General features: G+C 41.3%; 1 protein-coding gene across 11 annotated transcripts in view; it reads right to left on the bottom strand.

Annotated features, from left to right (window-relative positions):
- Window positions 1-12,577, bottom strand: part of SLC1A2 (solute carrier family 1 member 2) — a 152,158-nt gene that overhangs the window by 31,910 nt on the left and 107,671 nt on the right. For all 11 annotated transcript variants that reach the window (XM_041773751.1, XM_041773753.1, XM_041773750.1 and 8 more), the window contains one exon: window positions 3,851-4,084. In XM_041773751.1, coding sequence (XP_041629685.1) covers window positions 3,851-4,084 — 234 coding nt within the window. The remainder of the gene's footprint in view (window positions 1-3,850; window positions 4,085-12,577) is intronic.

Below are 12,577 nucleotides of genomic sequence, written 5' to 3'. Positions count from 1 at the left end.
TAAATAGAATGCAGATTCCAGGGCCTACTCAGAAACAGAAACCAGAAGCTCTAAAATGAGGGTCAGCTAAGTCTGCATCTTATTAAACCACTGGCCCACGGGCTCCCAGTAACAACCTTATGGAAGCCAGAGTCCTCTTATGGGAACATTCTTTGTGATTTCAGCTCAGGGGTCTCATGCCTTCTCCTTGGTCTCACGTAAGAAGAGGAAATGAATGTTTGGAGACCTCTCCTTACTAAAACCTTATAAACCCAGGGAGAAAAGTTGGGGTCATTATACCTGTTGGCTGTCCCAGCTGTTTTAATGAGACCCCACCCCCACCCCACCCTTTCTTAGGACCCCTTTGAAGGGTTGCCAGGACACCATGACTAGTCTGAAATGACAGCTGTAGTTGGTGGCTGGGATTCTAAATGTATGAATCTAAGGGGAGGACTTCTAGGAGGACTGGAATATGTTAATTTTTATTATTGTATCAATTTTCCCAAAACGTCATCAAGAGGACTTCAGACAAATAGATTGGAGAAAATAGTTGGTAAGTCATGAAAATATTCTCACTTTCTTTACTGGACAGGCTTTGTGTCTTAAAAATCCATATATACCCAATCAATCCAAACTGGTACTTGAGAATTTTAACTCTTTCCTCCCGTTCCAACATTCTGACATTGTTTTTTTGCTCCTGCCTCAGGGACCATATGACAGTTTTCAAAATTGCTAATAATAACTAGTAGATACTTGATAGCCTTCTTTTTTTTTTTTTTTCCAGAGGAGTTTCAACTGATGTCTGCAGGATGCAGAGAGGTGAGTCCCAGTCCATGTCCTCCATCAATCCTCCCTGACACCAGCCTGTTGAGAAAAGGGAGTCAACCTCTCCCACTTCCCCTTTCGTCCAAGGTCTAAGGAGGTAGAAAGTATATTTAGCTGGCTATACTGGGGCTTTGTGTTTTTTCCCTCTGGTCATAATGGCAGAGCTAGTTCTTAGTGTATGACTCATGCCACATTTTTTTTTACGTGTTTTTTTTTTTTTTTTAAAGAAATTCCACATCCAGGCAAAAGCCACATTTTAACCAAAGACTAAAGTCACTTGAAATACAGGGTAATCAGGAGAAATGGGTCTAGTTCTGTGGCCTTGGCCAAACAACCCAAGCATTTGTCTGATTTAAATATGAACTTGGGCCATTCATATGCCTTTAGGATTTACCTTGTCTTATAAACATGCTGGCATAACTGTCCAGTCATTCAAAGGAGAGATAATGATATTTTTGAAAGACTTAAAGATCAAAACCACAAAGATATTGGAAGAAAATATAAAGTAATATTTTATAGGTTTTGGTGGTGCGGTTCCTGAGGGGGGAAAAAATCAAAATTCTAAATACTAAATGAAATCACTGACAACTTCAATAATATGGAAATTAAAAACTCAGGGTGCAAAGCATAGCAAAGTTTTTAGACAAGTGTCAGGTGGAAAGGAACATCATATGTCAGGCGGACAAATTTTTCAAGACAAGTGTCAGGTGGAGAGGAACATCATTTGTAACATGTGACACATGAGTTAATATTTTTATACATGAAGACAGCTAAAGGCCAATCAAGAATGGATGAATTCCCCCAACAGGAAAGGACCATCACAAACAATTTGCAGGGTGGGGGAAGTGGGGGAGGATGATCAATAAAAATACCAAGAGATGTTTCCCCTCACTAGTGATCAAAGAAATGCAAAATCAATGAGATCATTTTTCACCAGTAAGATTGGAAAGTATTAAAGTGACTGATAATATCCAGGGCTGGTGAGTAGGTGGGAAAAGGCACACTCTCACACCCAGTTAGTGAGGACATACACTAACGAATTTTCTGAGCAGCAATCTGGTGCCATGTTTTTAAAACAGTTGGTGTGTTTACCATTGGATTCAGAAATTTCACTTCTGTAAATTTAGCCTGAGGGGATCATCAGACAAGCTTGCCAAGATGTATTTAGAAGGATGCTGGGCAGCCTGGGTGGCTCAGTGGTTTAGCGCCCCCAGGGCATGATCCTTGAGACCCCGGATCCATTCCCACATCAGGCTCCCTGCATGGAGCCTACTTCTCCCTCTGCCTATGTCTGTGCCCCTCTCTCTGTGTCTCTCATGAATAAATAAATAAAATCTTTAAAAAAATGTATTTAAAAAAAAAAGAAGGATGCTGGTCCCACCCTGCTTAACAGACACGTCTTAACTGTACACCACAGGGTGGAGGTGGGGTTGTACTGCAGCACCCACAGTGTAGTATTATGCCATTTAAGAACAGTAGGAAGATCTATATTGATAGAACTTTTATGATATGTTGACCAGTGAAAAATAGAAGTTTACAACATCTACACGTAGTAAAAACTGGAAAAAATATGTAACTGTTAAGATTCACTGAAAGGGTTACTATTAATTATCTCTGGGCAATAGAATAACTGGTGATGTTCATTTTTTTCTTCAAAACTTTACTGTCTGAACTTTTTCACGATGAGTAAATACCACATTCATAACCAGAAAACAAATGTAAAATGAACCATGATTGTTTTTGGGGAAAAAAAAAAAAGACTTACGTTTTCTCCAAAGAGAAGGGATCTTTATGTTTAGAAATACATAGCCATATAAAATATATAAAACCAAGAAGGAAAAAGGCAACTTCAAGGTGTTTCCCTTCATCTTGGGAAACTGAACACAGAATCTTGACCCTCGGAGTTAGATATTTTTTAGCATCTTCTGAAATCCCACATTCTACGAGTACCAAAATCTCATTGATTGGCAAAATGGAAATACAAATTTGGGTTCTCAGGTGGTCACCATTATCATCCTGTCGGGCCACTTAAGGAAAACCTGACTGCCTGCTGAGTAAGTAGCCTTGGAACGGCTGTCACGCTGTGGCCATTTCACTGGCAATGCATGGTCACAGGCTCGACAACAAGGACTTGTCAACCTGTGACTCGAGACAATGCTGAGCTAGGGGCTGCAGAGTGTGCTTGCCTCTCAGCCACTGGCTTCATGATCTCAGTCTTAGCTTTGTGCAGAAATACCAATGACTAGTACAGGCTAAGACAATAAAACTCTTCAGTCTTTGAAATTCTAAATAGCCAGGTGTTTCTTAGGTATTTGTTTTTGTTTGTTTTTGCTTAATTCAGTCCAAGATATCCAAAATTATATATTCTTTTTTTCTCTGCATATCTCTGGAATCCTCATTGGCTTCAAATGCCCGGGAGCTTAGTTAATGAAGAAGGAACAGACTCTCAATGTCAAGTTCAACCAATGCCAACCCAATTTTCTCAAAATCAGTGGGGAAGAATGGTCCATGAGGGGTTCATGCAGAGATCACAGACTTGACTGACTTCTGGTGTGTTTGTTTTTTCTTCTTCTTCTTTTTTTTAATCTCACCTAATATGTTTACCAAACAAAAGCCCATTTTTTTCTACTTTTGAGAAATAACTCCAATGGAGTGATATTTTGTGATAGCATTTTTCAAATCACAGGTGGGAGAAATTCTTAAATAGCTTAACATCCTGCTACATCCTTTTGGGAAAACATTTAAAACTAAACCAACACAACATGTGGCAAGTTAGGCTTGCAGATTAACAGCGTGCATCTGTTTGGGAAATTAATACGAAATGTTTCCAGGATGGTTGCATATCAGCAAAAATGTTCATCAGAAAGTTTCTAAGATCCTAGGAGCCAGAAATACAAAGCATTTGCCACCTTTTTCAGAATATTTTAATAATATGTGAAACATGTTCTCATTGAACTTTGTGATGAAAGCCTTTTGCAAAGAGGAAGTGGCAGGATGGGAAAGGAATGAGCAGAAAGAAAGAAAGGTGATTTCTTGTATTCTCTACCTGGAAGCGGTACCCAGGGCAGTGATCCAAGCTTGGAAAATGCCAGCGAAAAAGGAGAAAGGGTTTTTCCTGGTGACTAGAAAGTAAATCAAGGGGAGAAAGATGCCCCCATGGATGATGAGGCCCACAATCACCGTGATCATGTACATCCCCAGTTGCCTAGCAACCACTTCTAAGTCCTTGATTGCAATGATCTTTCCACAAATTAGGCAGGCAATACCCAGGGGAGAGTACCTGAAAAACATAAAAGAAAAAAAAAAAAACATTGAAGAGATCCTTATGGAATTCACAGCTTATATCTGGGCTTTACATGTACCACACCCTGAGGAAAGCCCTTTGCTTTTTCTGTACAAAGAGTTTTGCTTGGAGGAAGTCCATGAGATTCGACAGTTGCTATATTTTACTTCAGACTTACCAGCACGATCTGAAATCTGTTCAATGGATGTGGAGGCCCCTGTTCTGCTGGAAACTCCAAAGGTGAGCTCTGTTGCCCAGGTGATTTTTAGGAGTAACAGACACTAGCTTTATCATCTCCCAGGTAAGCACCAAGCTTGAGAGGCATAGATTCTTTGAGAATTTTGTTTGGTTTCCCTGTTCCCCCAACTTGAAAACTGGGAATCCACTGTGAGCTTCCCAGAAAGCTCATTAAGAGTTTCACCAAGCTGGAAGCTGGTGTTTCTAAATTTGCTTTGTATTTGCCTTGGAAGATAGAAAGTTTATTAAAATATGAGACACACACACACACACACACACACACACACACAGGCATACACACACACCTGCCAAAACAAGAAAACTGAGCTGGGGGCTACATTTAAAGAAATGTGGTTTTATTACTTCTAAGTCTGAAAGTGTTTTTTTCCATACTTACTGTAACAGGAGTGCTGGCCACCATGCCCCGTGTCTCAAGCACTACAGTAAGAGCTCTGCACATATCGCCTCATCTAATTTTTACCACAACCCTGAAATCAAGGTATCATTGTTCTTATTTGGCAAACGAGGAAATTGAGGTTCAGAAAAGTCAAATAACCAGTCCAAAACCACAAAACCAGGAAACAGGAGGAGAACAATCTCAGGGCCAGTGACACTCCAAGGGTTGTTTTTCCCTTACCCAGCCAGACCACTTTCTTTAATGAGCAATTGTTGCTCTTTGTAGATAAGCCGACAGTCTACCATGTACCAATTTATTCTATGTAGTATCTTATTTTATATGTCTATCTTATTATTGTTTGATGGGGAACTTGGAAACGATTTACTGTTGTCCTCACTCTTCAGTACGCTAACCACGCTCTCTCATCTTGAGTGTATTTTTCCCATGTTGGGCAACATCCTTTTTCTATTGCCCAATCTTCTAGTGTTGGAGCAGAAACTTGCTCAGCCTGCGACACCTTCTGACTGAAATGAAAATGTTTGTGGGAAAGTTGATCCCTTAGTAAGAATTATGAACTTACTTGACTTTTTAAAAGATTTTATTTATTTATTCATGAGAGACACAGATATAGAGGCAGAGACATAGGCAGAGGGAGAAGCAGGCTCCCTGTGGGGAGCCCAACATTGGACTCGACCCCAAGACCCCGGGATCATGACCTGAGCCACCCAGGCATCCCTATGAACTTATTTGAGAAAAAGACTGGGGGAAATGACATCCCAAGATAAGGCCCCCAGCTTGAGGAAGGAGTCAGGAAACAGAGATAGACACCAAGCCAGATTTGGTGGGGTATTTTTTTTGGGGGGGGGGGTGTTTTTTTGTGTTTTTTTGTTTTGTTTTTTGCAGTTGTGCCTGAAGCAAGCCCTTTCCTGGATAAAGAAAAGATGTGGGTAGATGAGAATTATATACACAATTACATAAGACACAGAGCTTGTCCGGTCACTTACCAGTTACATGACCTGGGTTAGTGACTTATTCCCATTTTATAGATGTGCAAGTCAAGGCTTAGGCTAACTCCAACCTCATGGGATGGCTGCAAGGATTGCATTTCGAGCATGTGTATGCGTGTCATGTCAAAATCCCATCCCCGTCCCTGTCAGCACCATTCTGACTGCTGGCCAAGGAATCCTTTGCATGTTTTGTGTTCACACATGTACACCATGTCCTCTCCCCCACCGTGTTTAAAGAGTCAAGTCTGAGTTAACAAGGCTTTCTAAACCAGTTCACAGACTACTGCCACCCAATGGCAGAGGGTTTTATGAGCAAAATATTTTGTCAAGAGGAACCTTCTGAAAGAACTGATTTATAATTGTCCATACTTAGTGAAAACCGTAGAATAGCTGCTCTCTTCCTTGGTGAGTATCCAGCCTGTAGCCTCCACATCTTCCCTGGGATAAAGGCTGGCAATATCTGAGGGCCGTTTCTGCAGACATAAGGGAGCTATGTCCTCAAACCCTTGGCTTTCTTGCCATTTTACACTCTCCTGGTGTGTCCATGGTCACAGCATCTCCTAGATCAGTGGGGTAGTCGGAGGGGCCAAGTGTTTGTCCCAGGGGGTTGTAAGTAACTGAGCACAAGGCACTTTCCAATATAGCCAACAAGCATTTGTCTTCATAAACCAAGAGATCAGTTCACTCCCAAGCACCAATCATCCTTTAAAGATATCCAGAAAGGGATCCCTGGGTGGCGCAGCGGCTTAGCGCCTGCCTTTGGCTCAGGGCGCGATCCTGGAGACCCGGAATCGAATCCCACATCAGGCTCCCGGTGCGTGGAGCCTGCTTCTCCCTCTGCCTGTGTCTCTGCCTCTCTCTCTCTCTGTGACTATCATAAATAAATAAAAATTAAAAAAAAAAAGATATCCAGAAAAACACAAACATGAGCCATTCAATTTTCCTGCTCTTCTGGGACAAGCAATTTGCAGAATGAAGAGAAAGTGTTTTCAAGGCTCTTTTCCAAGCAAGACCAGCCATACAGTCACTCTGGAGAACATACCTGAGCCAGAGCCAAATGGATCAGAGAGAGGAAACAGGTTACCTCCAGAGCACTCAGCTCACTGGGAGAAACGAGAGTTCCTACAGTCAATGGAGAGTGTTACTCAAAGGCCAGAAGGTAGAGCGTTCGGGTAAATAAATATGGCAAGCAGGGGCCCTAGTTAACCCAAACACCTAGGTCTCCAGACTAGAGTGAGCATTAATTAGGGCAAGGAAAGAGACTTTGTCCTCTGTGGCATCTTTTAGGGCCATTACTTCCTTCTCTGCACTTGTTTTCAAAATGAGTGGCTTAAGCTTCTACTCAAAAGCTGGAGCTTCTGAGTTCCTGGGTCTCTATGTAATTATCATTGAAAATGACACTCCATGGAAAGGAAAGGGCAAATGCCCAGGATTCAAGGTCACCACGTAAAGCTTCTGAGATGAAGCAAACAATCGAAGCCATAAACCGCACTGCATGAAGAGACTGGGGGCTCCAGCAAGGTTCTGAAGCCAAATGGTGCCCAGTAATTATTGGACCAGTTTCTAAATGAAAGACATGACTGCAGAGTGGGGAGAGAGAATGCCTTCCACACTGCCTTTGGGCTGCTTGTATCCGCAGCCCTGGGTACTGATGTCAACGGTACTTGCAAGGCCAGTCCTGGCATCATCCTTTCTTGCCTCCATCCACTCTGTACCTCTGTCCTTGTCATCTTCGGATTCCCACCGAGATGCCTTTCCCAAGACTGCTCCCTACTCCACAAACAAACTGGTACACAGAATTTAACATACCCAGACCTCATTGTCCCTGGGCATCCACAGACACCAGCTTCAGAATCAACCTGGCCTAGCTGGTAACAACGTGGATTCCCTGGGCCCACCATGTATCTACTGAGTTAGAATTTCCTGGAGCTGACCTAGGGGCATTTATATTTTAAACAAGTTGTCCAGGTAATTCTGATGTGTTTGGAAACCAATGTTTCAAGGGATAAAATGTGCTCTATAACCAAAGAAATGCAGATATTACTTGTTTAGCATTTAGAAACCCTTTAGTTAGCTCCAACGGATTCAAGGCTTTTTGTCTTAACTCATTAAAGTAATTAATTCAGGACATTTAGCCACGGGACAGATGGTAGATCAGACACGTAGATGGAGATTAGTGGAGGGACTTTCTCAGTCTTGCCTAAGTCACTCTGGTTGCATCCCTCACTGCTATTGGTTTCCAATAGCAATACTAGTCTGCCAGTTTGGGACAGACCCCATGAGAACTAAGAAATGGAAGAGTCTGTCCAATAAAGAGCTAAATGTACATTCTAAGAGTTACCTAAAGGTGTTATCTGTATTCAGGTTCCAAAAGTAACACAAATCTCCATTTTTCCCAGTCCACTTAGAGACAGGTGTTCTGGTTATCCAAGAAGTGACTTTGCTGAGAGTTACTATGTGTGGATTAGAACTTTTAATCAGGATAGAGGGAAAATGAACATGTAGAGCCTCCAAGCTTGTAGCCCCCCAGGGACTTCCTTTAGCAAGTAAACACACCCCAACTCATCACCGTAGCCTGCAAGGGCCTATGGGGTCATCTTCCTGCCCTCCTCTCCCAACTCCACAGCCTTCCACTCCCCTCACCAACCAATCACATTGTGGCTACTCTAGATCTCCATTCTGACCCCCGAAAACCCTTCACTTGCTATTTCCTCCCTCTGGAAAATTCTCCTGTGAGTTCTTCACAGAGTTACCTCTTTTCATTCTTTTTTTTTATTTTTATAAATTTATTTTTTATTGGTGTTCAATTTGCCAACATATAGAATAACACCCAGTGCTCATCCCGTCAAGTGCTCACCGCAGTGCCCATCACCCAGTTGGAACAAATTATTTTCTTCTCTTTTCATTCTTCAGGTCATCGTTAAAAGTCGCTTCCCTAGACAGCCCTCCTGGATCCTCTGGAAAGAGTCTAATCCATACTTTGCATCCCCCATCACTCTCTGCCCCCCTGTCCTGGTTACTGACTTTGTAGCACTGATTCCTGTCTGAATTCTTATTTATTCTTTCCCTCTTTTATTCTTTATTCTCCTTTTATTCTTTCTCTCTTTTCCTTTCAATAGAACGTAGGCTCCATGAGGGACTGAATTTTTCTCTGTCTTATTCACCCTTATATCACCAGGACCTAAAATTGCTATTGGCATAGAAGAGGGATTCAAAAAATATTTATGGAGTGAAAGAATGGATGGATGGATGAATGATGGATGGATACATGATTGGACGGATGGATGGATGGATGGATGGATGGTGTCAGAGAGTTAACAGGGAGGAGAACTGAAAGAGTGAGCAGAGATCGCACTTCTCACTTTGTGTTTCTATAGTGGTGATATTATGTAAAGTTTTACTTTCTGTTTAGATTTTCAGACTGAAAAAAATGTTTTAAAGAAATTTGTAAGGAATGGGGATATGAAAATCATACTGAAATTAAGGGTTTTTCTCTTTTTTGGTGAATCAGAGGGCCTTGTACGCTTCTTAAAGAAGAGTCCATGAACACAGAGAAACAAAAAATATGGATTGCATTGATAATTGTAATGGTAATTAATGGCAACCACAAAATAATAACAATGATAATAGTGGTTCATAGAAAGTATTTAGACAGGTCCCAGCACATGAGAAATGCTTTGTAAGTGTTAGTTCCAATATCACCCAGTTCTCACAGCAACCCTAAGACGTTGAGTCTATGATCAATCCATTCAGGTCAAAATGTTTAGAATGTGTCTAACCCGCCTAGAGTCACACAGTTGGTAATAGAAGGATCAGTTGGATTCACTCCAGTGTGAAGTCAGACAGAAGCTGAATAAGGCGCCACTCCTGCACAATTCCCATTACTTAGGCCGTGCGACGCTGAGCAAGTTAACCTCTGTGGTTAGTCTTCACATCTGGAAAATGGGGCTAACAAAAGTGTCTATTTTTGTTAGGTAATATTGAGATAAATAAATGAGTTAATATATGTAAAGCCACTGGAATAGTATTTATTAAGTATATATATAGCAGGAATTTGGCAAATCTTAATTATGGTTTAATGATAATTATGATAATAATAATTAGTTCCTCAATAATAAATAGGTACAGCATAACAACTGAGGTGGTACTGAGCATATAGCAAGAATTTAATAACTACGTTATAATTCAGTAATAATTATTATTAGAATAACAGTCATCTCTGCAATGTTATATTTTACTATTTACACTATTCTTACTACCACACAGAGAAGAATACAAAATATCTGGTCATTTAAGCTTTGAGGGGGTCAGTTAAAGAGCAATTGACTGTTTCACCCAAAACTTTCTCACACACATCGTTACCCAATGCTGACGAGGCAGCTCAAGAATGAAAGAAATGTGTAGAATTGGCATTTCATGTCATGTAACACCCTCCTGACTGTTTGTCTAGCTGAGGTAACTGAACAGCTGTCAGAAATCATTCCATAGGCCTTATCCTGACTCATAACTGCTCTGCATCTCCTGGGATTTGATATTAAATCTTTAGGAGTTTTGGTTTCAGTGAACAGGAAACCTTGATCCACACCCTTCATCCCTGCGGAGAAGTGAGCACACACTTTATCCCATGATTCATCTCATCTCCTAGATTCCTTTCCTCCATGGGCTCAGTGGAAATGACATTGTCCACATCATTGGCATCATGAGACAGAAATACAAACTGTATTTTTAGAGCAAGGATGCTTGTCCTGCTAAACATTCCAGGAGACCAGGGCAGATGGTAATGTTTATTACCAAGAGGCATATTTCTGCTTTATGCATTATCATTTATTAAGTTCTCAGCAAGCTCAGATGGATCTAAAAGACTCTAAACAGATTTTTTACAGCATCACACTGTGTATGACTTTAAATTTTTATACAAAAGAAATATTCAGAAATCTAGGACTGCCTGGGAAGCTGAAGAACCAGTACAATAAACACACACACACACACACACACACACACACACACACATTATTTTACCAGCATCCTATCCATGTTTTAAAAGTACAACAAAGCAATGATCTGAACCAGCCAAATCTAATAAATATGGTTCATGCAATCATGAGGAACACCTTCTTGATCTGAGACCTTGGGGCCTTCTACTAGCCCGCTCACTCCTGAGGTTTTAGTAAGAAATTACTAGCAGCCCATCACAATGTTCGATTCTGTGGAGATAAAAAATAAATCAAGAACAGATTTTTGCCCTTGTAAAGCAGGGGCAGGAGCCAATGAAAGGAAGAAGACAGAAAAAAAAGGTAGAATTTTAGTGGAGGGCACCACATAGACCTAAAAGATCAGACAAGGGGCCAGCCCCGGTGGCTCAACGGTTTAGCACCACCTTCAGCCCAGGGTGTGAACCTGGAGACCCGGGATCGATTCCCACATTGGGCTTACTGCATGGAGCCTGCTTCTCCCTCTGCCTGTGTCTCTGCCTCTCTCTCTCTCTCTCTCTCTGTGTCTCTCATGAATAAATAAATAAAATCTTAAAAAAAAAAAAGATCAGAGGAGGACTGGGGAGGGGGGCAGGATGGGAACACATAGAAACAGGGAATTTCTAATCCAGAATTTTTGTGACAGAGAGGACACGATGTCATTTAGATTAATAATGGTTTTATTTTTTTTTTCTAGGCAGGCATACCAGACTATCATAGAGGTCTAGCACAAATGCATGTAAAAATCTTTCCATCTGAGAGGTATGGGACACTAGAAGGTTCTGCAGGTGATACAGCTTCCTTCATGAGGGAGTGGATGCTCATGCTCTCCTGAACTGCCCTAGATTTCAGAGCCACTGACCATAAGCAGACACGAAATGGAGTGCAGTATTGCTTAGATAATTCAAACAAAAAAGCCACCCACTTATGCATCAAGGATTGCGAATCAACAGGAACCCCAGCTCTTCTCTCTCTAGCTACGTCATCTTAAGCAAATTAATTCAACTCAATATACTTCAGTTCCCTGTTCTGGGAAATGAGAGTCATGATGCCATCTCTGCAGGGTTATTGAGACTCCATTGGATAGGTACTAAGCACTTATCGTGGCTCTTGGCAGGTAAAAGGAAATCAATAATTGATAGCTTTTATTATTAGAATGATCATGATGTTGTTTAAGAATCAAGATTTGGTGACTCTAGGCCACAGCCTTCTCTTCTAGAGAAGAGGCAAGAGACAGATTCCCTGTCTCTACAACTAGAGGCTGGAACCACATTTCTAAGAGCATTTATAACTCTAATGTTTCCTCTGTGATTTCACTTTCCCTTGCATGGCCTGAAAATGGCCTCTTTTTCCTTCTGAGTGATGAGCATTCCATAAATAGCTTTTGAACACCAGAATATTAGAGTAGTGGTCCTTCCACACCCTCTGGATCACGGCATATCATCCCTGGTATCTTGGACTTATCCTGGTGTTTCCTGATACTGCTCAGTGTCAGTACCACTAGTTGGTTTTTCCAGCTTATCTCTCCTTTTGATTTTTGTTGTTTTTATTTTCCCACTGGCAGGGATCAGTAGACTTTTTATGTGAAGGGTCAAATAGTAAATACTTCAGTCTTTGCAGGCTCCACAGTCTCGGTCAGAACTGATACTCAATTCTGCCGTTTGGCACAAAGCAACCCTAGACAAGATGTGAATGAATGGGTGTGGCTGCGTGCCAATAAAACTTTATCTATGGGCTCTGAATCTCATATAATTTCCATGTGTGTGGAATATTTTTCTCTTTTGATTTTATCTTTCAGCAACAGAAAAACATAAAACCCACTCTTAATTTGTAGGCCACGCTACACAAGTAGTAGAAAGGATCTGGCCCAAGGATGTGC

The sequence above is a fragment of the Vulpes lagopus genome, chromosome 11, assembly GCF_018345385.1.
Source record: "Vulpes lagopus strain Blue_001 chromosome 11, ASM1834538v1, whole genome shotgun sequence".
NCBI lineage: Eukaryota > Metazoa > Chordata > Mammalia > Carnivora > Canidae > Vulpes > Vulpes lagopus.
Note: the sequence above shows the minus strand (reverse complement) of the source record. Positions and strands in the feature narration are given on the sequence as shown.